At 41.2% G+C, this 24,677-nt stretch overlaps 3 protein-coding genes across 9 annotated transcripts in view; 2 read left to right on the top strand and 1 right to left on the bottom strand.

Moving 5' to 3' along the window:
* Nucleotides 1-24,677, bottom strand: part of LOC138951192 (uncharacterized) — a 521,013-nt gene that overhangs the window by 58,581 nt on the left and 437,755 nt on the right. The gene's annotated exons all lie outside the window — the stretch shown is intronic.
* LOC138951188 (uncharacterized) overlaps nucleotides 1-24,677 on the top strand; it is a 433,764-nt gene that overhangs the window by 239,112 nt on the left and 169,975 nt on the right. The gene's annotated exons all lie outside the window — the stretch shown is intronic.
* LOC138951193 (uncharacterized) overlaps nucleotides 18,549-24,677 on the top strand; it is a 139,824-nt gene continuing 133,695 nt past the window's right edge. The window contains exon 1 of one of the 2 annotated variants that reach the window (XM_070322844.1): nucleotides 18,549-18,706. In XM_070322844.1, coding sequence (XP_070178945.1) covers nucleotides 18,659-18,706 — 48 coding nt within the window. In that variant the 5' untranslated portion in view covers nucleotides 18,549-18,658. The remainder of the gene's footprint in view (nucleotides 18,707-24,677) is intronic. The other variant, XM_070322847.1, reaches the window with a different exon arrangement.

Below are 24,677 nucleotides of genomic sequence, written 5' to 3'. Positions count from 1 at the left end.
CACACACATATACACACATACATACACTCACACAGAAACATTGACACCCCCAAAACCCAGTCCACCCCCCCTCACACACACACACACACACACACACACAGATCCACTGACGCGTACACAACTTCTTGGCGTGAAAATAAAGTGGGTATCAATAAGAAAACAAAGTGCTCCAAGTCCATAGCCCTTCCCCGACAGTTATAACTGTATCCCCCCCACACACACACACACAGACACACACACAGACACACACACACACACACGCAGACGCACACACACGCAGACGCACACACACGCACACACACATAGACACACACACACACACATACATACACTGACACAGAAACATTGACACCCCCAAACACCAATCCACCCCACACACACACACCTCGCAAACACCCACACACACAGATTCACAGACACACTAACACTACTATGCCCCCTCCCCCTCCCCCCACACACACACATGCATGCACTCACGTACGCTTACGCTGAAACAGTCAACACGCACACACATACACACACACGACACACACACGTGCACACAGACACACACACACACACGCACAAGCACACACACACACGCACACACACACACACACACACACACACACACACGCGCACGCACACATGCACACACACACACACACGCATACAAACACACACACACACACACACACACACACACACACACACACACACACACACGCGCGCGCGCACACACATACACACACACATGCACACACACACACACACACTCACACATCCACAAACACACACACACACACACACACACACACACAGACACTGGACAGGTAGACAGACTTTTTGTGATCAAATTTGAGTAGGTAACTGTAACCACAGAACGATACAACTTTAACACATGCTATGAATATAAAAACCAAAACGTATGTGGCATAATTATTTATTCTTTGGATTTATGATTTTGTATACCCCTACGTCAAGAAACAACTAATAACTTTTAAACAAACACAGTAATTCAAATTGTCTCTTAAAAGTAGAAAGGTAACTATTTCATGTGTTGACGATAAAAATCAAATGTCAAAAGTATTGGTAGTAATGCTCCATTTAACGTTATTCACAAACCCCAGGCACACCAATTCCTTTCGTATTATAATAATATAATAATGCCGGGTATTTATATAGCGCCTTATCCGAAGTTCAAAGCGCGTACATGCCGTGTGAGATGGAATTTTTTACTCAATATATCACGCATTCACATCGGTCAGTAAATCTCAAGCCATTACGGCGAGTATTTACTTTTCACGGCCTATTATTCCAAGTCACACGGGTATTTGGTGGACATTTTGTACCTATGCCTATACAATTACTCATTTACTTATAGTACTCATTATAAGGCAGAGAACTTGCAAAGTTTGCTGTCAACTCGGAGTAAGATCCCCTGCAAACTAATGACACACGCGGTGTGTGAGAACCTCAGGTACACGCAGCACGCATGCATCATAACGTGTACATCCGTTGAGCAGACTGATGTAGTGCCGCTGATAACCACCCAAACTAAAACAGCGTCACATGCACTAACAAGGTGCACCAGGCACCAAAACAGTGTGAACACACGTTAGAGATAAAAGACAGTGTGATAACGCCCCTCATGTTTAACTCAGACGTACACGTACTATCTGAACATGAAGATCACACAGACCTAACATTGTCATGATAGACAAAGCGAGACGTAGAGTTTTCGTTGTCGAAGTAAAGGGACCTGATGAAGAGTCCAGAGACACTTGCTGTGTGAGTAAACCTGACAGGTTCAAACAAACTTGTGTTTAAATAAACACACTTTGCTATATACAAAAGTCATTCACACGAATGGCATACTTAACCACGTATTGCTGTGTGGTGTTATCTACACTTTCTGTATCATGACAGACACTCCACTTGGCCATCTGGCACTATTTTCGGATCAAAGATTTATTTGACAGGGCCACGTGATCGCCGTCCATAATGAGGGTACCCCCAAAATGGACCTGACAAAAACGTAAGGTACCAAATAAAAAGTCGACGAAATTTCCGAATAAGCACCACTTGGCAACTTTTACATACGACGAGAAAGCCAACTTAACATCTATCCAGAACAGGTTGTTATGTTGTCACTATCTTATGTATTTCTTGTTTTATGGTTTTTCTATTGATGCAGGTGTCGATCGCATGAGTGGTCGAAAACGGGTTATTTTTACGTCAATCGCAAGGGGTACCATTACAAAAAGCGCTTGTTTTCAGCAATGAACCGGTGAACTGCTTAGGCACTTTCAGGGCCTCATGTCTACATACGAGACGTACTTTGTGTACAATTTCATATTGTTAATGATTTTTGTTGATATGTTATGCAAGCTACCAAAAATGTTTTGAAACGCGCACGCGCGCACACACACACACACACACACACACACACACACATACACACACACACACACACACACATACACACACACACACACACACACACACACACACACACACACACACACACACACACACACTCACACACATACACCTGAATGGCGCGCTTGCTTACCATAATGAGGAAGTAAATTGGATTTCCAAACAATTGGATAATAAAGTATTAATGACAACATTTACAAAGACAATTCTGAAACGCAGTCATGTGACCGTGGCGCTTGTTTTAGGTATATAGATAAACAGCGCCGCACACCGCTGTGACTCACATTGCGCGAAACCCTATTGCGGGTAGAAGTGGTTAAAGTTCAATTGATCAGCTAATGAAGGCCAAGGCCTGTTCTCAGATAAAGCGAACTCGTGACAATCACAGGACTACTGACACAGGTCTCAGCCAATGTCAACCATTTTCTCTCGACATTGGACAACCAAGAACCTTGAACGGGAATATTCTGTATCACAAGTTGTATTTCTATAACGGGCAACTCTCTTTCTGAAAGCTGTTCGAGGTAAGTTTTGTGCAAAAGCGTGGATGCAGTTTAAACGACTTCTTTGAGTCGTTAGTTTTGTTGATGTAGTGGTCAACTTAATTGTCGTTTGCTTTTGTTGTGTCTTTGAGCGATAGAATATGGTGCAGGGGTTAATTGAGAACGTTTCGTTAATTGCCGTTTGCTTTTGTTGTGTCTTTGAGCGATAGAATATGGTGCAGGGGTTAATTGAGAACGTTTCGTTAATTGTCGTTTGCTTTTGTTGTGTCTTTGAGCGATATAATATGGTGCAGGGGTTAATTGAGAACGTTTCGTTAATTGTCGTTTGCTTTTGTTGTGTCTTTGAGCGATAGAATATGGTGCAGGGGTTAATTGAGAACGTTTCGTTCATTACCGTTTCACAGGGATGGCCACATCGTCCGCCCGGTCGCCAGGGGCGAGTACAACATCCGCTGGGCTAGCAGAAACCACCTGGGAAATCGCCCGGCTGGCCAATGAAAATTCTGGTCAAATGCGACCATGTTAGTTGTAATATCGAGTTGTAAAGCCTTATAACACTGCAGATCAACTGTGGTTTTTACCGGGCCAGCGACATTTCTGCCGGGCTAGTGACTTTCTTGAAGTTACACGCCCGGCTGGCGAAATAACATTTTGAGATTTAGCCATCCCTATTTCAGCAATCCTTATTTTGATTTAACTAAATGCAATGTAGATCTACACCTTATCTGACAAACTTCTTCAATGCAGTGTTCGATTTGACTATGGTTATCGAATAGCAAGTACGCTTCGAAGCTTTTTTCACAAACGTTTGTGCCTTTCGAGTCAAGCTGTTTCCATACAAGTTCCACAGCCTATATACAAGACCATCCCGATTTGGAAATACAGAAACACCTAACAGCTTGCTGTGCTGAGTTGGATGTTCTTCCTAATAAGCCACTATAGGCTTTCACGACATTCATTTATCACATTATTCTCACATATAGAACTCCAAGGCTGTTTAATGTTGCTATGGGAACAAGTTGCTGGACGGTCTGATCCATGTTAACCCCTGGTGAGATCCGAGACGGTGAACCGAGGCAAACATGGGATCATGTAGAGTTACAGCCCTTGTTTTGTGGACACTGCCATTGTGATTGGGGAGAAGGACGTTCTGGGTTCCGGTGTTTTAGCGCTGAATGCTTAACTAGTGAGTAAGGTTTGGTATAAAGGTGTCTGCATAGTACAGGGTGACCGGTGTTTTAGCGCTGAATGCTTAACTAGTGAGTAAGGTTTGGTATAAAGGTGTCTGCATAGTACAGGGTGACCGGTGTTTTAGCGCTGAATGCTTAACTAGTGAGTAAGGTTTGGTATAAAGGTTTCTGCATAGTACAGGGTGACCGGTGTTTTAGCGCTGAATGCTTAACTAGTGAGTAAGGTTTGGTATAAAGGTTTCTGCATAGTACAGGGTGACCGGTGTTTTAGCGCTGAATGGTTAACTAGTGAGTAAGGTTTGGTATAAAGGTTTCTGCATAGTACAGGGTGACCGGTGTTTTAGCGCTGAATGCTAAACTAGTGAGTAAGGTTTGGTATAAAGGTGTCTGCATAGTACAGGGTGACCGGTGTTCTAGCGCTGAATGCTTAACTAGTGAGTAAGGTTTGGTATAAAGGTTTCTGCATAGTACAGGGTGACCGGTGTTTTAGCGCTGAATACTTAACTAGTGAGTAAGGTTTGGTATAAAGGTGTCTGCATAGTACAGGGTGACCGGTGTTCTAGCGCTGAATGCTTAACTAGTGAGTAAGGTTTGGTATAAAGGTGTCTGAATAGTACAGGGTGACCCAAAACAATGCAACCCACAAAATTGTTAATAACTTCTACATCTATTGAACCAATCCCTTCGTATTTAGAAAACATAAACTTCAACCTAATAATGACCTTTTTACAAAGCTACATGTGTGAAGATCAAATGACCTGAAATTCGTGCAATTTAAAACAAGTCGCGTAAGGCGAAAATACAATATTTAGTCAAGTAGCTGTCGAACTCACAGAATGAAACTCAACGCAATGCCATTTTACTCGTAGCATCGTCAGGCCACCGCTCATAGCAAAGGCAGTGAAATTGACAAGAAGAGCGGGGTAGTAGTTGCGCTAAGAAGGATAGCACGCTTTTCTGTACCTCTCTTTGTTTTAACTTTCTGAGCGTGTTTTTAATCCAAACATATCATATCTATATGTTTTTGGAATCAGGAACCGACAAGGAATAAGATGAAAGTGTTTTTTAATTGATTTCGACAATTTAATTTTGATAATAATTTTTATATATTTAATTTTCAGAGCTTGTTTTTAATCCGAATATAACATATTTATATGTTTTTGGAATCAGCAAATGATGGAGAATAAGATAAACGTAAATTTGGATCGTTTTATAAATTTTTAATTTTTTTTACAATTTTCAGATTTTTAATGACCAAAGTCATTAATTAATTTTTAAGCCACCAAGCTGAAATGCAATACCGAAGTCCGGGCTTCGTCGAAGATTACTTGACCAAAATTTCAACCAATTTGGTTGAAAAATGAGGGCGTGACAGTGCCGCCTCAACTTTCACGAAAAGCCGGATATGACGTCATCAAAGACATTTATCCAAAAAATGAAAAAAACGTTCGGGGATTTCATACCCAGGAACTCTCATGTCAAATTTCATAAAGATGGGTCCAGTAGTTTAGTCTGAATCGCTCTACACACACACACACACGCACACACGCACACACACACACACATACACCACGACCCTCGTTTCGATTCCCCCTCGATGTTAAAATATTTAGTCAAAACTTGACTAAATATAAAAAGAAGTTGCAAAATTCTGGTATCGACTCAACAGTAGGGCCTACAAGGTTTTAAATTGAGCCGTAGCCAAACAAACCCGATTTAAGCCCTCCAGATTGTTACCTTTGGATTAATTCAAATGACAGAGTTTACCTCAAGGCCAAAGAAAAAAATAGGTCTGTTTACGGTAACATAGGGTGAAAAAATAGGGTGGGTAGGTCGGCTTTTTTTTTCTTCTTTTTTTTTTCCATTTTTTTCTCCCCTCTCTATGATGTTTCACAGTTCATTTCTTCTCATCAATCCCTGTTTTTGCCCAACATAACTATAAATAGTACTTTGAGCTTACCTCCCTTCTGTCGTCTGCTGTTTGAGCGCAAACAGCTCTATTTTGGATGCGTGTTTTTTTTCCAGACGATCCAAAAAAAAAAGATTAGGGTCGGGCCTAAAAACTAGGGTCGGTCGGGTTACCGTAAACAGACCTATTTTTTTGGGCCCAATCGACATCAGACGATCAGTGACTTGCATACAGCAATTACAGGCACTGGCAGGATAAGAGTGTTTCCCATGGATCAATGTGTTCATGTTATTGATGAATGTTGCGCGACATTGCGCAAGTATAACTTTGCAACGAAGGGGTTACTGTTTCCAGTCATATGAGTTTAGCAAATATGTTCATAGGGGGAGAGTGGATGGAGAGTGGATGTGCGTATGTGTGAGAGTGCCTGCCTGCCTGCCTGCCTGCCTGCCTGTCTGCCTGTGTGTACGGGCGTTCCTGCGCGGCGTGTGAAATTGTGCGTCTGTTCGTTCATTAGTTCGTTTGCGCGCGCGCGCGTTGTGTTTAATGTGTGTATGTGTGTGTGTGTGTGTGTGTGTGTGTGTGTGTGTGTGTGTGTGTGTGTGTGTGTGTGTGTGTGTGTGTGTGTGTGTGTGTGTTAGTGTGTGTATGTTAAAATGTATGTAGATCGTTAGCTAAACGTGAGTTCGACTTTTATACCGCATAATATCTCAATCGATTTGCTAAAGAAAGTAGTCCCCGAGTTAACGATAAATATGCAGATGACCTCTATAAATTATTCAATTGTACTCTGAGATCAAAGACAATGACCAATGACAGGTGAGATCGAGACTCGGTTGTGATGGATTATCCATATGGTTGTTATGGATTATCCAGAATAATCCCCTCCTCAGCTAACAGAGACAAAGAGGCAGGTCATGGGATAAAATTGAATATCCCTGCTACCACAATGAAAGGTACTGGCCATCCACATCATAACTCCGCTTGTTGCCCCTTCAAAAACATGGTTTGCTTTTTAACAGACCACCATGATGGAACCTGAAACAGAACTGAAAACACCACCCAAACACCCTTGAGTCAACACAAAACGAATCATGTATGCATTCGTTCGGCCCCGACGTGAAAAACACCAAATTTTGCCTTCGCAGGCATAGTTTCAATACGCGTCCCAGACCTCTGCGCGGAAAAGTGACGTCACATTAGTCTTCGTTTTTAACTTAGTAGCGTCCGTCTTCTGCGCAAACAGTTTATAGCGGCTTCTTTGCAAAGACTTATGAGCATCTGATATGTTACCCGAAAAAAACACCTTTAAATCCACGCCTATCAAAGATGTTTTGTTTTTTTGTTCTTCAAAAGCTATTTGCAAAATGAACAATCTATGTCCATAACACATACTTGGATTAAAGTGAACTCGACTTAACAGCAAGGACCAATTTCTATCTTCCGTTTTGGCGACGACGACAAATTGCTACATTTTTTCAGTGGGAACGGCTCACAAAGGCCCCGTCCCGACTGTGTTAGAGGAAAAAAGGTCACCGTCACTTGTCGTCGTGCTGAGTTGTCGGCCGTCTTCCCCGCAACGTCACTATTGACGTTGTGGCCAGTAGGAATGATAAAATAATGCGCTTTGCTGTCAAGTCAAGTTCACTTTGATCAAAGTATGTGTAATGGACACAGAGATACTTCATTTTGTGATTAAGCCTTTGAACAACAAATAAATCAAGCTGCAGCATGATACGAAGATAATAGTTTCAATGTGAAGTACGCTTTCATATTGTTATCAACGTCTCCACTCCTCCGATCCACCCCTGTCTTGACAGATAAACGTTATCACAAAACTGGAGCCTGAGATACCCGCTAGATTTTTACCCAGCAAAAAGCTCTGCCATTGGCTAATCAATCTGACGGGTAGACAATGCCCCGTGTGCGCCAAAACTGCCTTTTCTCGGTAAAATCTGCATTTGATTGGCTCGATCATGAAGAGATAGAGAGAGAACGAGGAAGAGAGAGAGTGTGTGTGTGACGGAGTGATTGAGTTTGTGTTACGCTTACTGTTTGTCGATTTCTTATGGGAGCCTTGAAGGCTTCGCCTCTTGTCTTTTATTGTAAGCACATTTCTGTAAATCTATCACAACAAAACCTACATTTTCGGATACAGAAGAAAATCAGGAATACCATGATTTAATTTTTGTAATTAAAATTCCGATTTTTTCAAAAAGTGAAAAATAGCACATTTTGAATGAACATTTCATGAACTTATTTGTTAGGTATTAAGCTGAAATGCAATCGCATAGTCCGGACTGGGTCAAAGATTGTGTGACATAAATTTCAAGATTATTAAGGACAAAAAAACAGCAGTGACAGTGCGGCCTCATCTTTTGCAAACGGACAAATATGACGTCATCAAAAAGCGCTATCAAAAATGCCAACTTGATTGAATTACAATTGACAATAAAGCAGATATAACCCGAGTGTGTAAACTTTTCAAGTGAGCTTTTTTGAAAGTGGGCTATTTGGCGATGTTTGATTGTGGCTGTGACTGGTGTTGGGATATATATGGCTGTGGTTCTGAACAGACGATGTATTATTACACGTGGTGCGTACATATAATTTGGCAAACGCGTGACTGACCTAAAGACGCTCTCATAAAAACCTACTTTAAGTTTTCCGTCGCTTCACTTTGTCGGGATTGCATAATGCTCTGACCGGACGTCAATCCAAGATGACAAACTCCAAGTTTCAAATGGAAGCCTATCAATACTTCGCATAACTTAGGGTCTCGGCCTTCTATACTTCTTAGTTGTAACATGACTTAGGGTCTCGGCCTTCTATACTTCTTAGTTGTAACATGACTTAGGGTCTCGGCCTTCTATACTTCTTAGTTGTAACATGACTTAGGGTCTCGGCCTTCTATACTTCTTAGTTGTAACATGACTTAGGGTCTCGGCCTTCTATACTTCTTAGTTGTAACATGACTTAGGGTCTCGGCCTTCTATACTTCTTAGTTGTAACATGACTTAGGGTCTCGGCCTTCTATACTTCTTAGTTGTAACATGACTTAGGGTCTCGGCCTTCTATACTTCTTAGTTGTAACATGACTTAGGGTCTCGGCCTTCTATACTTCTTAGTTGTAACATAACTTAGGGTCTCGGACTTCTATACTTCTTAGTTGTAACATGACTTAGGGTCTCGGCCTTCTATACTTCTTAGTTGTAACATGACTTAGGGTCTCGGCCTTCTATACTTCTTAGTTGTAACATAACTTAGGGTCTCGGCCTTCTATACTTCTTAGTTGTAACATGACTTAGGGTCTCGGCCTTCTATACTTCTTAGTTGTAACATGACTTAGGGTCTCGGCCTTCTATACTTCTTAGTTGTAACATGACTTAGGGTCTCGGCCTTCTATACTTCTTAGTTGTAACATGACTTAGGGTCTCGGCCTTCTATACTTCTTAGTTGTAACATGACTTAGGGTCTCGGCCTTCTATACTTCTTAGTTGTAACATGACTTAGGGTCTCGGCCTTCTATACTTCTTAGTTGTAACATGACTTAGGGTCTCGGCCTTCTATACTTCTTAGTTGTAACATAACTTAGGGTCTCGGCCTTCTATACTTCTTAGTTGTAACATAACTTAGGGTCTCGGCCTTCTATACTTCTTAGTTGTAACATGACTTAGGGTCTCGGCCTTCTATACTTCTTAGTTGTAACATGACTTAGGGTCTCGGCCTTCTATACTTCTTAGTTGTAACATGACTTAGGGTCTCGGCCTTCTATACTTCTTAGTTGTAACATGACTTAGGGTCTCGGCCTTCTATACTTCTTAGTTGTAACATGACTTAGGGTCTCGGCCTTCTATACTTCTTAGTTGTAACATAACTTAGGGTCTCGGCCTTCTATACTTCTTAGTTGTAACATAACTTAGGGTCTCGGCCTTCTATACTTCTTAGTTGTAACATGACTTAGGGTCTCGGCCTTCTATACTTCTTAGTTGTAACATGACTTAGGGTCTCGGCCTTCTATACTTCTTAGTTGTAACATGACTTAGGGTCTCGGCCTTCTATACTTCTTAGTTGTAACATGACTTAGGGTCTCGGCCTTCTATACTTCTTAGTTGTAACATGACTTAGGGTCTCGGCCTTCTATACTTCTTAGTTGTAACATGACTTAGGGTCTCGGCCTTCTATACTTCTTAGTTGTAACATAACTTAGGGTCTCGGCCTTCTATACTTCTTAGTTGTAACATAACTTAGGGTCTCGGCCTTCTATACTTCTTAGTTGTAACATGACTTAGGGTCTCGGCCTTCTATACTTCTTAGTTGTAACATGACTTAGGGTCTCGGCCTTCTATACTTCTTAGTTGTAACATGACTTAGGGTCTCGGCCTTCTATACTTCTTAGTTGTAACATGACTTAGGGTCTCGGCCTTCTATACTTCTTAGTTGTAACATGACTTAGGGTCTCGGCCTTCTATACTTCTTAGTTGTAACATAACTTAGGGTCTCGGCCTTCTATACTTCTTAGTTGTAACATAACTTAGGGTCTCGGCCTTCTATACTTCTTAGTTGTAACATGACTTAGGGTCTCGGCCTTCTATACTTCTTAGTTGTAACATAACTTAGGGTCTCGGCCTTCTATACTTCTTAGTTGTAACATGACTTAGGGTCTCGGCCTTCTATACTTCTTAGTTGTAACATGACTTAGGGTCTCGGCCTTCTATACTTCTTAGTTGTAACATGACTTAGGGTCTCGGCCTTCTATACTTCTTAGTTGTAACATGACTTAGGGTCTCGGCCTTCTATACTTCTTAGTTGTAACATAACTTAGGGTCTCGGCCTTCTATACTTCTTAGTTGTAACATAACTTAGGGTCTCGGCCTTCTATACTTCTTAGTTGTAACATGACTTAGGGTCTCGGCCTTCTACACTCCTTAGTTGTAACATGACTTAGGGTCTCGGCCTTCTATACTTCTTAGTTGTAACATGACTTAGGGTCTCGGCCTTCTATACTTCTTAGTTGTAACATGACTTAGGGTCTCGGCCTTCTATACTTCTTAGTTGTAACATGACTTAGGGTCTCGGCCTTCTATACTTCTTAGTTGTAACATGACTTAGGGTCTCGGCCTTCTATACTTCTTAGTTGTAACATAACTTAGGGTCTCGGCCTTCTATACTTCTTAGTTGTAACATAACTTAGGGTCTCGGCCTTCTATACTTCTTAGTTGTAACATGACTTAGGGTCTCGGCCTTCTATACTTCTTAGTTGTAACATGACTTAGGGTCTCGGCCTTCTATACTTCTTAGTTGTAACATGACTTAGGGTCTCGGCCTTCTATACTTCTTAGTTGTAACATGACTTAGGGTCTCGGCCTTCTATACTTCTTAGTTGTAACATGACTTAGGGTCTCGGCCTTCTATACTTCTTAGTTGTAACATAACTTAGGGTCTCGGCCTTCTATACTTCTTAGTTGTAACATGACTTAGGGTCTCGGCCTTCTATACTTCTTAGTTGTAACATGACTTAGGGTCTCGGCCTTCTATACTTCTTAGTTGTAACATGACTTAGGGTCTCGGCCTTCTATACTTCTTAGTTGTAACATGACTTAGGGTCTCGGCCTTCTATACTTCTTAGTTGTAACATGACTTAGGGTCTCGGCCTTCTATACTTCTTAGTTGTAACATGACTTAGGGTCTCGGCCTTCTATACTTCTTAGTTGTAACATGACTTAGGGTCTCGGCCTTCTATACTTCTTAGTTGTAACATAACTTAGGGTCTCGGCCTTCTATACTTCTTAGTTGTAACATAACTTAGGGTCTCGGCCTTCTATACTTCTTAGTTGTAACATGACTTAGGGTCTCGGCCTTCTATACTTCTTAGTTGTAACATGACTTAGGGTCTCGGCCTTCTATACTTCTTAGTTGTAACATGACTTAGGGTCTCGGCCTTCTATACTTCTTAGTTGTAACATGACTTAGGGTCTCGGCCTTCTATACTTCTTAGTTGTAACATGACTTAGGGTCTCGGCCTTCTATACTTCTTAGTTGTAACATAACTTAGGGTCTCGGCCTTCTATACTTCTTAGTTGTAACATAACTTAGGGTCTCGGCCTTCTATACTTCTTAGTTGTAACATGACTTAGGGTCTCGGCCTTCTATACTTCTTAGTTGTAACATGACTTAGGGTCTCGGCCTTCTATACTTCTTAGTTGTAACATGACTTAGGGTCTCGGCCTTCTATACTTCTTAGTTGTAACATGACTTAGGGTCTCGGCCTTCTATACTTCTTAGTTGTAACATGACTTAGGGTCTCGGCCTTCTATACTTCTTAGTTGTAACATGACTTAGGGTCTCGGCCTTCTATACTTCTTAGTTGTAACATAACTTAGGGTCTCGGCCTTCTATACTTCTTAGTTGTAACATAACTTAGGGTCTCGGCCTTCTATACTTCTTAGTTGTAACATGACTTAGGGTCTCGGCCTTCTATACTTCTTAGTTGTAACATGACTTAGGGTCTCGGCCTTCTATACTTCTTAGTTGTAACATGACTTAGGGTCTCGGCCTTCTATACTTCTTAGTTGTAACATGACTTAGGGTCTCGGCCTTCTATACTTCTTAGTTGTAACATGACTTAGGGTCTCGGCCTTCTATACTTCTTAGTTGTAACATAACTTAGGGTCTCGGCCTTCTATACTTCTTAGTTGTAACATAACTTAGGGTCTCGGCCTTCTATACTTCTTAGTTGTAACATGACTTAGGGTCTCGGCCTTCTATACTTCTTAGTTGTAACATAACTTAGGGTCTCGGCCTTCTATACTTCTTAGTTGTAACATGACTTAGGGTCTCGGCCTTCTATACTTCTTAGTTGTAACATGACTTAGGGTCTCGGCCTTCTATACTTCTTAGTTGTAACATGACTTAGGGTCTCGGCCTTCTATACTTCTTAGTTGTAACATGACTTAGGGTCTCGGCCTTCTATACTTCTTAGTTGTAACATAACTTAGGGTCTCGGCCTTCTATACTTCTTAGTTGTAACATAACTTAGGGTCTCGGCCTTCTATACTTCTTAGTTGTAACATGACTTAGGGTCTCGGCCTTCTATACTTCTTAGTTGTAACATGACTTAGGGTCTCGGCCTTCTATACTTCTTAGTTGTAACATGACTTAGGGTCTCGGCCTTCTATACTTCTTAGTTGTAACATGACTTAGGGTCTCGGCCTTCTATACTTCTTAGTTGTAACATGACTTAGGGTCTCGGCCTTCTATACTTCTTAGTTGTAACATGACTTAGGGTCTCGGCCTTCTATACTTCTTAGTTGTAACATAACTTAGGGTCTCGGCCTTCTATACTTCTTAGTTGTAACATAACTTAGGGTCTCGGCCTTCTATACTTCTTAGTTGTAACATGACTTAGGGTCTCGGCCTTCTATACTTCTTAGTTGTAACATGACTTAGGGTCTCGGCCTTCTATACTTCTTAGTTGTAACATGACTTAGGGTCTCGGCCTTCTATACTTCTTAGTTGTAACATGACTTAGGGTCTCGGCCTTCTATACTTCTTAGTTGTAACATGACTTAGGGTCTCGGCCTTCTATACTTCTTAGTTGTAACATAACTTAGGGTCTCGGCCTTCTATACTTCTTAGTTGTAACATAACTTAGGGTCTCGGCCTTCTATACTTCTTAGTTGTAACATAACTTAGGGTCTCGGCCTTCTATACTTCTTAGTTGTAACATGACTTAGGGTCTCGGCCTTCTATACTTCTTAGTTGTAACATGACTTAGGGTCTCGGCCTTCTATACTTCTTAGTTGTAACATAACTTAGGGTCTCGGCCTTCTATACTTCTTAGTTGTAACATAACTTAGGGTCTCGGCCTTCTATACTTCTTAGTTGTAACATGACTTAGGGTCTCGGCCTTCTATACTTCTTAGTTGTAACATGACTTAGGGTCTCGGCCTTCTATACTTCTTAGTTGTAACATGACTTAGGGTCTCGGCCTTCTATACTTCTTAGTTGTAACATGACTTAGGGTCTCGGCCTTCTATACTTCTTAGTTGTAACATAACTTAGGGTCTCGGCCTTCTATACTTCTTAGTTGTAACATTACTTAGGGTCTCGGCCTTCTATACTTCTTAGTTGTAACATGACTTAGGGTCTCGGCCTTCTATACTTCTTAGTTGTAACATGACTTAGGGTCTCGGCCTTCTATACTTCTTAGTTGTAACATGACTTAGGGTCTCGGCCTTCTATACTTCTTAGTTGTAACATGACTTAGGGTCTCGGCCTTCTATACTTCTTAGTTGTAACATGACTTAGGGTCTCGGCCTTCTATACTTCTTAGTTGTAACATGACTTAGGGTCTCGGCCTTCTATACTTCTTAGTTGTAACATGACTTAGGGTCTCGGCCTTCTATACTTCTTAGTTGTAACATAACTTAGGGTCTCGGCCTTCTATACTTCTTAGTTGTAACATGACTTAGGGTCTCGGCCTTCTATACTTCTTAGTTGTAACATGACTTAGGGTCTCGGCCTTCTATACTTCTTAGTTGTAACATGACTTAGGGTCTCGGCCTTCTATACTTCTTAGTTGTAACATGACTTAGGGTCTCGGCCTTCTATACTTCTTAGTTGTAACATGACTTAGGGTCTCGGCCTTCTATACTTCTTAGTTGTAACATGACTTAGGGTCTCGGCCTTCTATACTTCTTAGTTGTAACATGACTTAGGGTCTCGGCCTTCTATACTTCTTAGTTGTAACATGACTTAGGGTCTCGGCCTTCTATACTTCTTAGTTGTAACATAACTTAGGGTCTCGGCCTTCTATACTTCTTAGTTGTAACATAACTTAGGGTCTCGGCCTTCTATACTTCTTAGTTGTAACATGACTTAGGGTCTCGGCCTTCTATACTTCTTAGTTGTAACATGACTTAGGGTCTCGGCCTTCTATACTTCTTAGTTGTAACATGACTTAGGGTCTCGGCCTTCTATACTTCTTAGTTGTAACATGACTTAGGGTCTCGGCCTTCTATACTTCTTAGTTGTAACATGACTTAGGGTCTCGGCCTTCTATACTTCTTAGTTGTAACATAACTTAGGGTCTCGGCCTTCTATACTTCTTAGTTGTAACATAACTTAGGGTCTCGGCCTTCTATACTTCTTAGTTGTAACATGACTTAGAGTCTCGGCCTTCTATACTTCTTAGTTGTAACATGACTTAGGGTCTCGGCCTTCTATACTTCTTAGTTGTAACATGACTTAGGGTCTCGGCCTTCTATACTTCTTAGTTGTAACATGACTTAGGGTCTCGGCCTTCTATACTTCTTAGTTGTAACATGGCTTAGGGTCTCGGCCTTCTATACTTCTTAGTTGTAACATGACTTAGGGTCTCGGCCTTCTATACTTCTTAGTTGTAACATAACTTAGGGTCTCGGCCTTCTATACTTCTTAGTTGTAACATGACTTAGGGTCTCGGCCTTCTATACTTCTTAGTTGTAACATAACTTAGGGTCTCGGCCTTCTATACTTCTTAGTTGTAACATGACTTAGGGTCTCGGCCTTCTATACTTCTTAGTTGTAACATGACTTAGGGTCTCGGCCTTCTATACTTCTTAGTTGTAACATGACTTAGGGTCTCGGCCTTCTATACTTCTTAGTTGTAACATGACTTAGGGTCTCGGCCTTCTATACTTCTTAGTTGTAACATAACTTAGGGTCTCGGCCTTCTATACTTCTTAGTTGTAACATAACTTAGGGTCTCGGCCTTCTATACTTCTTAGTTGTAACATGACTTAGGGTCTCGGCCTTCTATACTTCTTAGTTGTAACATGACTTAGGGTCTCGGCCTTCTATACTTCTTAGTTGTAACATGACTTAGGGTCTCGGCCTTCTATACTTCTTAGTTGTAACATGACTTAGGGTCTCGGCCTTCTATACTTCTTAGTTGTAACATGACTTAGGGTCTCGGCCTTCTATACTTCTTAGTTGTAACATGACTTAGGGTCTCGGCCTTCTATACTTCTTAGTTGTAACATAACTTAGGGTCTCGGCCTTCTATACTTCTTAGTTGTAACATAACTTAGGGTCTCGGCCTTCTATACTTCTTAGTTGTAACATGACTTAGGGTCTCGGCCTTCTATACTTCTTAGTTGTAACATGACTTAGGGTCTCGGCCTTCTATACTTCTTAGTTGTAACATGACTTAGGGTCTCGGCCTTCTATACTTCTTAGTTGTAACATGACTTAGGGTCTCGGCCTTCTATACTTCTTAGTTGTAACATGACTTAGGGTCTCGGCCTTCTATACTTCTTAGTTGTAACATAACTTAGGGTCTCGGCCTTCTATACTTCTTAGTTGTAACATAACTTAGGGTCTCGGCCTTCTATACTTCTTAGTTGTAACATAACTTAGGGTCTCGGCCTTCTATACTTCTTAGTTGTAACATGACTTAGGGTCTCGGCCTTCTATACTTCTTAGTTGTAACATGACTTAGGGTCTCGGCCTTCTATACTTCTTAGTTGTAACATGACTTAGGGTCTCGGCCTTCTATACTTCTTAGTTGTAACATAACTTAGGGTCTCGGCCTTCTATACTTCTTAGTTGTAACATAACTTAGGGTCTCGGTCTTCTATACTTCTTAGTTGTAACATGACTTAGGGTCTCGGCCTTCTATACTTCTTAGTTGTAACATGACTTAGGGTCTCGGCCTTCTATACTTCTTAGTTGTAACATGACTTAGGGTCTCGGCCTTCTATACTTCTTAGTTGTAACATGACTTAGGGTCTCGGCCTTCTATACTTCTTAGTTGTAACATGACTTAGGGTCTCGGCCTTCTATACTTCTTAGTTGTAACATAACTTAGGGTCTCGGCCTTCTATACTTCTTAGTTGTAACATAACTTAGGGTCTCGGCCTTCTATACTTCTTAGTTGTAACATGACTTAGGGTCTCGGCCTTCTATACTTCTTAGTTGTAACATGACTTAGGGTCTCGGCCTTCTATACTTCTTAGTTGTAACATGACTTAGGGTCTCGGCCTTCTATACTTCTTAGTTGTAACATAACTTAGGGTCTCAGACTTCTATACTTCTTAGTTGTAACATAACGGAGCAACACACGTTTGGAACAGTTACAGTCCTCTTTGGAAAGAACTTTTTCAGGAACCATTGCTGAATGAACAACACTGGCAGACATCATTAGTTTGACTCATTGGTGTTTCAGGTAACACAGGGCGAGTACAATGAACAACACTGACAGACATCATTAGTTTGACTCATTGGTGTTTCAGGTGACACAGGGCGAGTACAATGAACAACACTGGCAGACATCATTAGTTTGACTCATTGGTGTTTCAGGTAACACAGGGCGAGTACAATGAACAACACTGGCAGACATCATCAGTTTGACTCATTGGTGTTTCAGGTAACACAGGGCGAGTACAATGAACAACACTGGCAGACATCATCAGTTTAACTCATTGGTGTTTCGGGTGACACAGGGCGAGTACAATGAACAACACTGGCAGACATCATCAGTTTGACTCATTGGTGTTTCAGGTAACACAGGGCGAGTACAATGAACAACACTGGCAGACATCATTAGTTTGACTCATTGGTGTTTCAGGTGACACAGGGCGAGTACAATGAACAACACTGGCAGACATCATCAGTTTGACTCATTGGTGTTTCAGGTAACACAGGGCGAGTACAATGAACAACACTGGCAGACATCATTAGTTTGACTCATTGGTGTTTCAGGTAACACAGGGCGAGTACAATGAACAACACTGGCAGACATCATCAGTTTGACTCATTGGTGTTTCAGGTAACACAGGGCGAGTACAATGAACAACACTGACAGACATCATCAGTTTGACTCATTGGTGTTTCAGGTAACACAGGGCGAGTACAATGAACAACACTGGCAGACATCATTAGTTTGACTCATTGGTGTTTCAGGTAACACAGGGCGAGTACAATGAACAACACTGACAGACATCATCAGTTTGACTCATTGGTGTTTCAGGTGACACAGGGCGAGTACAATGAACAACACTGACAGACATCATTAGTTTGACTCATTGGTGTTTCAGGTAACACAGGGCGAGTACAATGAACAACACTGGCAGACATCATCAGTTTGACTCATTGGTGTTTCAGGTGACACAGGGCGAGTACAATGAACAACACTGGCAGACATCATTAGTTTGACTCATTGGTGTTTCAGGTAACACAGGGCGAGTACAATGAACAACACTGGCAGACATCATTAGTTTGACTCATTGGTGTTTCAGGTAACACAGGGCGAGTACAATGAACAACACTGGCAGACATCATTAGTTTGACTCATTGGTGTTTCAGGTGACACAGGGCGAGTACAATGAACAACACTGGCAGACATCATCAGTTTGACTCATTGGTGTTTCAGGTGACACAGGGCGAGTACAATGAACAACACTGGCAGACATCATCAGTTTGACTCATTGGTGTTTCAGGTGACACAGGGCGAGTACAATGAACAACACTGGCAGACATCATCAGTTTGACTCATTGGTGTTTCAGGTGACACAGGGCGAGTACAATGAACAACACTGGCAGACATCATCAGTTTGACTCATTGGTGTTTCAGGTAACACAGGGCGAGTACAATGGGGAACAAGCAGGGACGTAGCGAGGCTTCAAAGAAACAACGCCAGGTAGGCCGCTGTCACGGTGCTGCGCTGTCCATTCCATTCTGTTGTCCGTCGTGCTTTGTTGTGTTTGTGCGTTCTCCATCGTGTTGTATTGTCTTTTGCATTAGAGAGTCCAGAGCATTGTAGTTTGTAAAGCAATATGTTGTGCATTACATTGTATTATCCATCGGGTTATAATGTCCATTATATCGTATTGTCCATAGCATTAAATTGTAAGATGTCCCCAGCATTGTGTTGTCCATAGCATTGTATTTTGTAAAGCATTATGGTGTGTATTACATTGTATTATTCATCGGGTTATATCGTCCATTATGTTGTATTGTCCATAGCAATGTATTGTCCATAGCATTGTATTGTCCATAGCATTGTATTGTCCATAGCATTGTGTTGTCCATAGCATTGTACTGTCCATAGCATTGTATTGTCCATATCATTGTGTTGTCCATAGCATTGTGTTGTCCATAGCATTGTATTGTCCATAGCATTGTATTGTCCATAGCATCGTGTTGTCCACAACATTGTAATGTACATAGCATTGTACTGTCCATAGCATTGTACTGCCCATAGCATTGTGTTGTCCATAGCATTGTACTGTCCATAGCATTGTATTGTCCATAGCATTGTATTGTCCATAGCATTGTACTGTCCATAGCATTGTGTTGTCCATAGCATTGTACTGTCAAAAGTGTTGTGTTTTCCATTGCATTGTGTTTTCCATAGCATTGTACTGTCCATAGCATTGTGTTGTCCATATCATTGTGTTGTCCATATCATTGTGTTGTCCATAGCATTGTGTTGTCCATAGCATGGTGTTGTCCATGATATTGTGTTGTCCATAGCATTGTGTTGTCCATAGCACTGTTTTGTTTATATCATTGTATTGTCCATAGCATTGTGTTGTCCATAGCATGGTATTGTCCAGAGCATTGTATTGCTCATATCATCGTATTGCTCATATCATTGTATTGCTCATGGCATTGTGTTGTCCATAGCATTGTGTTGTCCATAGCATTGTATTGTCCATAGCATTGTGTTGATCATAGCATTGTGTTGATCATAGCATTGTATTGCTCATGGCATTGTATTGTCCATAGTATTGTGTTGTCCATAGCATTGTATTGTGAATATAATTGTGTTGTCCATGGTATTGTGTTGTCCATAGCATTGTATTGCTCATAGCTTTGTATTGTCCATATCATTGCGTTGTCCATGGTATTGTATTGTCCATAGCATTGTGTTGTCCAGAGCATTGTACTGTCAAACAGCATTGTGTTATCCATATATATATTTGTGTTGTTCATAGCATTGTATTGTCTATATCATTGTGTTATCAATAACTTTGTAGCATTGTGTTGTCGATTTTCATTGGTACGACGTTTCAAGGACTGTTTTGGCCTTAAAGAGGCAAACACGTGAACAGTACACAAGCTGTCGTGAATGGGATACCGCGTACGAATGCAATGCAATCGGGACTTAAGCTTTAATTGGTTTACGTGTCACCGGCTGTTCAGTTTTATTATTTAGGTTTTAGTGTCGTTATTTCATAATTTCTTACAGCGAATTGTAATTAGGCTCCAATGCCTTACCACACAATGGGCATCCGTGTCCTTCTCTCTCTCTCTCTCTCTCTCTCTCTCTCTCTCTCTCTCTCTCTCTCTCTCTCTCTCTCTCTCTCTCTCTCTCTCTCTCTCTCTCTCTCTCTCTCTCTCTCTCTATCTCTCTAATAGTTTAAAGTAGCTTAATCAATCTTACTTAGACTTGCAACCTTCATCATGAACGCGTTTAAAATACGCAGTGAGTGGGGACAGTGAATATGAGATATTGCACGATCTTGTTTTATGTGTATGCTATTTTTGCTCCTTTTTGTCGATTGCTTAAAAAACAGTAATAAAGTTTTGTCTTTTTTGAAAACGTTAATGTGATGCTATGTATCAGAGATGCAACGATTATGCATATAACTGCTTGCAGATTTGCGTGTGAAAGGGCATGTGAAGGGATAGATGGAGTGATGAATAGATGGATGACGGATGAATGGTTGGACAGTCAGACGGTTGATTAGATGGATGGAGGACAGAGGGACACGAGATGGATAGAAGGATGGATGGCTGGCTGGCTGGATGGATGGATGGATGGATGGATGGATGGATGGATGGATGGATGGATGGACGGAAGGAGGACAGAGAGACATGAGTGAAGTGCGACAGAGACTGGATTTTGTGCTGATGCTTACTGTCCTTTTCCAAACGTTTTGCTGTTGTAAATGCCTGTTTCCACTGTCGTCATTACGACGAAGATGTTTTTATTATGATTAATATTACAATGATTATTTTTCATGAAGCATGAATGTTGAAAATGTGTACACCCCGAATTGAAATGGGCCCAAGGCCCAATCAATAAACCATCCAGACTCCAGACCAGACCAGACTCCAGACTCTCTCTCTCTCTCTCTCTCTCTCTCTCTCTCTCTCTCTCTCTCTCTCTCTCTCTCTCTCTCTCTCTCTCTCTCTCTCTCTTAAGTCTTGGGAATAACTATTGACAATAACCTGTCTTGGTCAAAACATGTAGATACACTTTGTAAAAACACATAAAAAAAATATTTCAGTTAGGCCTAAAAAAAAAATAGGTGTGGTTACGGTAACCCGACCGACCCTATTTTTTTCGCGCGACCCTAGACTTTTTTTTTGGCATTTGGGGGAAAACAATTTTTTTTTGTTTTTGTTTTTTGCAAAATAACGTAAAAATATGGTTTTTTGGAGAAAAAAAAAATAAAAAAAAAAAATCCCGACCTACCGACCCTATTTTTTTGGCCAATGTTACCGTAAACAGACCTTTTTTTTTTTTTTGCCTTATCAAAAATCAAACACTTTCTAGACCTTCGCACAAGAAAACTGTTTTTTCAGGCACATATTCAGTCAGCTATTGACTATGCTTCCACAGTGTGGGACTCTGCAAGTGCAAATACTTTGAAACACTTGGGCAGTTTACATAGACGAGCTGTTAATTTATTATTTAAAAAAATACATCTCTTTCCGTGACTGATTATAAACGATTGCAAATTCTTCCTATCAAAGATAGATTTGCATAGAACAAAGGTGTGATGATGTATAGAATTATGTCAGGGAATGCACCTACACTCGTTGCCTCTAATTTCATAATAAATCATTATAGAAAATGTAACAAATTAATTACCCCAACTCCAAGAATTGACCTGTACAAGTCGAGTTTATCATATTCTGGAGCAATTATGTGGAACGCCATTCCAAATATAATTAAATTACAAATTCATGAAACATCATTCAAGGAATATTACATGCTGTTTCTTTTACAAAACTTATAAGAAATATTATCAAGCAGCTGGCAAAATATAACTGTACTCTCTGATTATATTGAAAAAAAACATGATTATATATAATTCATGAAGGATTTTTTACAAACACATATTTCTCTGTTATATATAATTTTCAAGCATTGCTAAAGAATCCAAATGCATCTTAAAATGTCTTATTGGTTTCTTGACATGTTAATTATGGTAAATATGTTATTTGTACTATAGTTAAACTTATTTTTATTTCTTCTTGTTTGTTACCCCTCAATGGGCGAGGGCCGGATGAAAACAAGCATGTATACATTGCTTATTCTGTCACCCTCGTAAAATAAATTTCAATTCAATTCAATTCCATTCAATTTTCTCTCTCTCTTCTCTCTCTCTTTCTCTCTCTCTGTCTCTGTCTCTCTCTCTCTCTCTCTCTGTCTCTGTCTCTCTCTCTCTCTGTGTCTCTGTCTCTCTCTGTGTGTCTCTGTCTGTCTGTCTCTCTCCTTCCATCTCTCTCTCTCTCTCTCTCTCTCTCTCTCTCTCTCTCTCTCTCTCTCTCTCTCTCTCTCTCTCTCTCTCTCTGTTAGAGTCTATTACAAAGCAGAAAATACATGTTGTTTGCATAAAATATGTTTTTGGAGACGTCTCTTTTCTCGTGGTCTGTGAAGTGTAGAAATGATTATGAGGCCTGTCAGTTTGCTGTCTGAGTGCTCTGAGCACTGTAGACATAGAGCACGTACATTCTCACAACAACAGAGGTCACTCCCATTGTACTCTCCAGGGCCCGTATGCATGAACTAGAAGTAAGAAACACTGGAAGTAGAGGCCTCTTTTCGAAGTGGGAACTCCCGAAGTCAACTTTCTAACACTGTTCACAATGCATGAACTGACTTGAACGCCAAAGTAGTGACAGCGAGAGTATTAAGGTCAAGGTCGGGGAAATTGGGGGAATCCCTACTAATACGCATGCGCACGTTTCTATCAACATGGCAGTCAACGAAAATGGCAAGGCACGTGTGCCGCTCAAAAAGAAAGTAGACACGGAGGGGCGTTCTGCGCCTTTTTCAGATGGTGAAATTGCTGTACTCTTGACAGAAGTGTTTTACGAAAGAACGGTTATTCTGTCCAAATTTCAGAACAGTCTAACTGTTAAACATAAAGACGCTGTCTGGTCCAAAATTGCCAAAGAAGTGTCGGTCTCTCTCTCTCTCTCTCTCTCTCTCTCTCTCTCTCTCTCTCTCTCTCTCTCTCTCTCTCTCTCTCTCTCTCTCTCTCTCTCTCTCTCTCTCTCTCTCTCTCTCTCTCTCTCTTACGACACACGCACACACAGACAAACGTACACTCATGCACATACTGACACTATGACACAAGTGACACTGACGGCACACATAAACACACACACACACCACACACTGCACACACACACACACGCGCGCGCACACATATACACACACACACGCACCCATACACGCACGCACACAGTCACAAACAAATAACCACACACTCACTCTCTCTCACTTTCTCTCATTCTCTCTCAATCTACACTCATACACACACTGAAACTATGATGACACAAGTGACACGTCACACACACACACACACACACACATACACACACACACACACACACACACACACACACATACACACACACATACACACACACAGACACACACACATACTCACCGTAGTGACACACATATACACACGCGCGTACAGTTGAAAGTCAAGACATGATATGATTTTTTCAAAGCATAGGAAGTTTTCTTTTGCAAATGAATAAAATTAACACAGAGGCAAAACCCGGTTTTTGCAGCCGGAATGCAATTGCGGAGGCTTAAAAAGGAAAAGATTAATTAAAAAATGTATAGCTCCCGGCGGAACTTGAACCCGGAGCGAATGAACGAGAGTCCGGAACCGTTACCACTGCACTATGTTACTTGTGTAGAATAGAGGCATGATGAAAAAAGGCATTCTGAGTTATTCAGTCGTGCTGGTTTGAAAGCTCGCCACCTTCGCCGAATAACTCGAGCACGTTTTTTTCGGTCAGTAACTGATCGAACTGTCGCTTTTGAGTCACTCTGTTTTAAGCATTTCACCTAAATTAAACAAGAATGTCACAGTCCGTGTCTATGGTGCAAGGTAGGAGACCGTCTCATTGTAGCCAAGTTACGACAGTTGCTCGATTGACGCATTTCACGTCTTCGATATTGTGTCTGAGATCATTTCCCAATGAGCTGCCTTTAAAAACGGAATGTCCTGCAATTGTAGTATGCGCTGGAGGTTTCTTTTGGATGGGTAAGGACCCTTGAGATGCGATATCGTCGTATAATTATGTCAAGCGAGAGGCCCTTGACAATGGAAGTGGGAACTTCGAAAGCAAAGTTGCCAGCTACTCGGTATGCACGAGCTAAATTGAACGCCGAAGTAGTGGCTTCGAGAGTTCTGAGGTCAAGGTCGAGAAAATTGGGGGAATCCCAATTAGTGCGCATGCGTTTGTAAACGGTAGGCTTGGTGACCAGAAGAAACGAATCTCATCGCGAGTTCGTAAATGGGCAAACGTTGATCGCGCTGTAGCTTTTACTATAACTGTTGTTTTTAACTGGTTGAACGAAAGCTGTGATAATTGTCCTTAAATAGAATGACTGTCTATAATAATGA

This window comes from Littorina saxatilis, linkage group LG16 (genome assembly GCF_037325665.1).
Source record: "Littorina saxatilis isolate snail1 linkage group LG16, US_GU_Lsax_2.0, whole genome shotgun sequence".
NCBI lineage: Eukaryota > Metazoa > Mollusca > Gastropoda > Littorinimorpha > Littorinidae > Littorina > Littorina saxatilis.
This window is presented reverse-complemented; position numbering and strand designations above follow the sequence as displayed.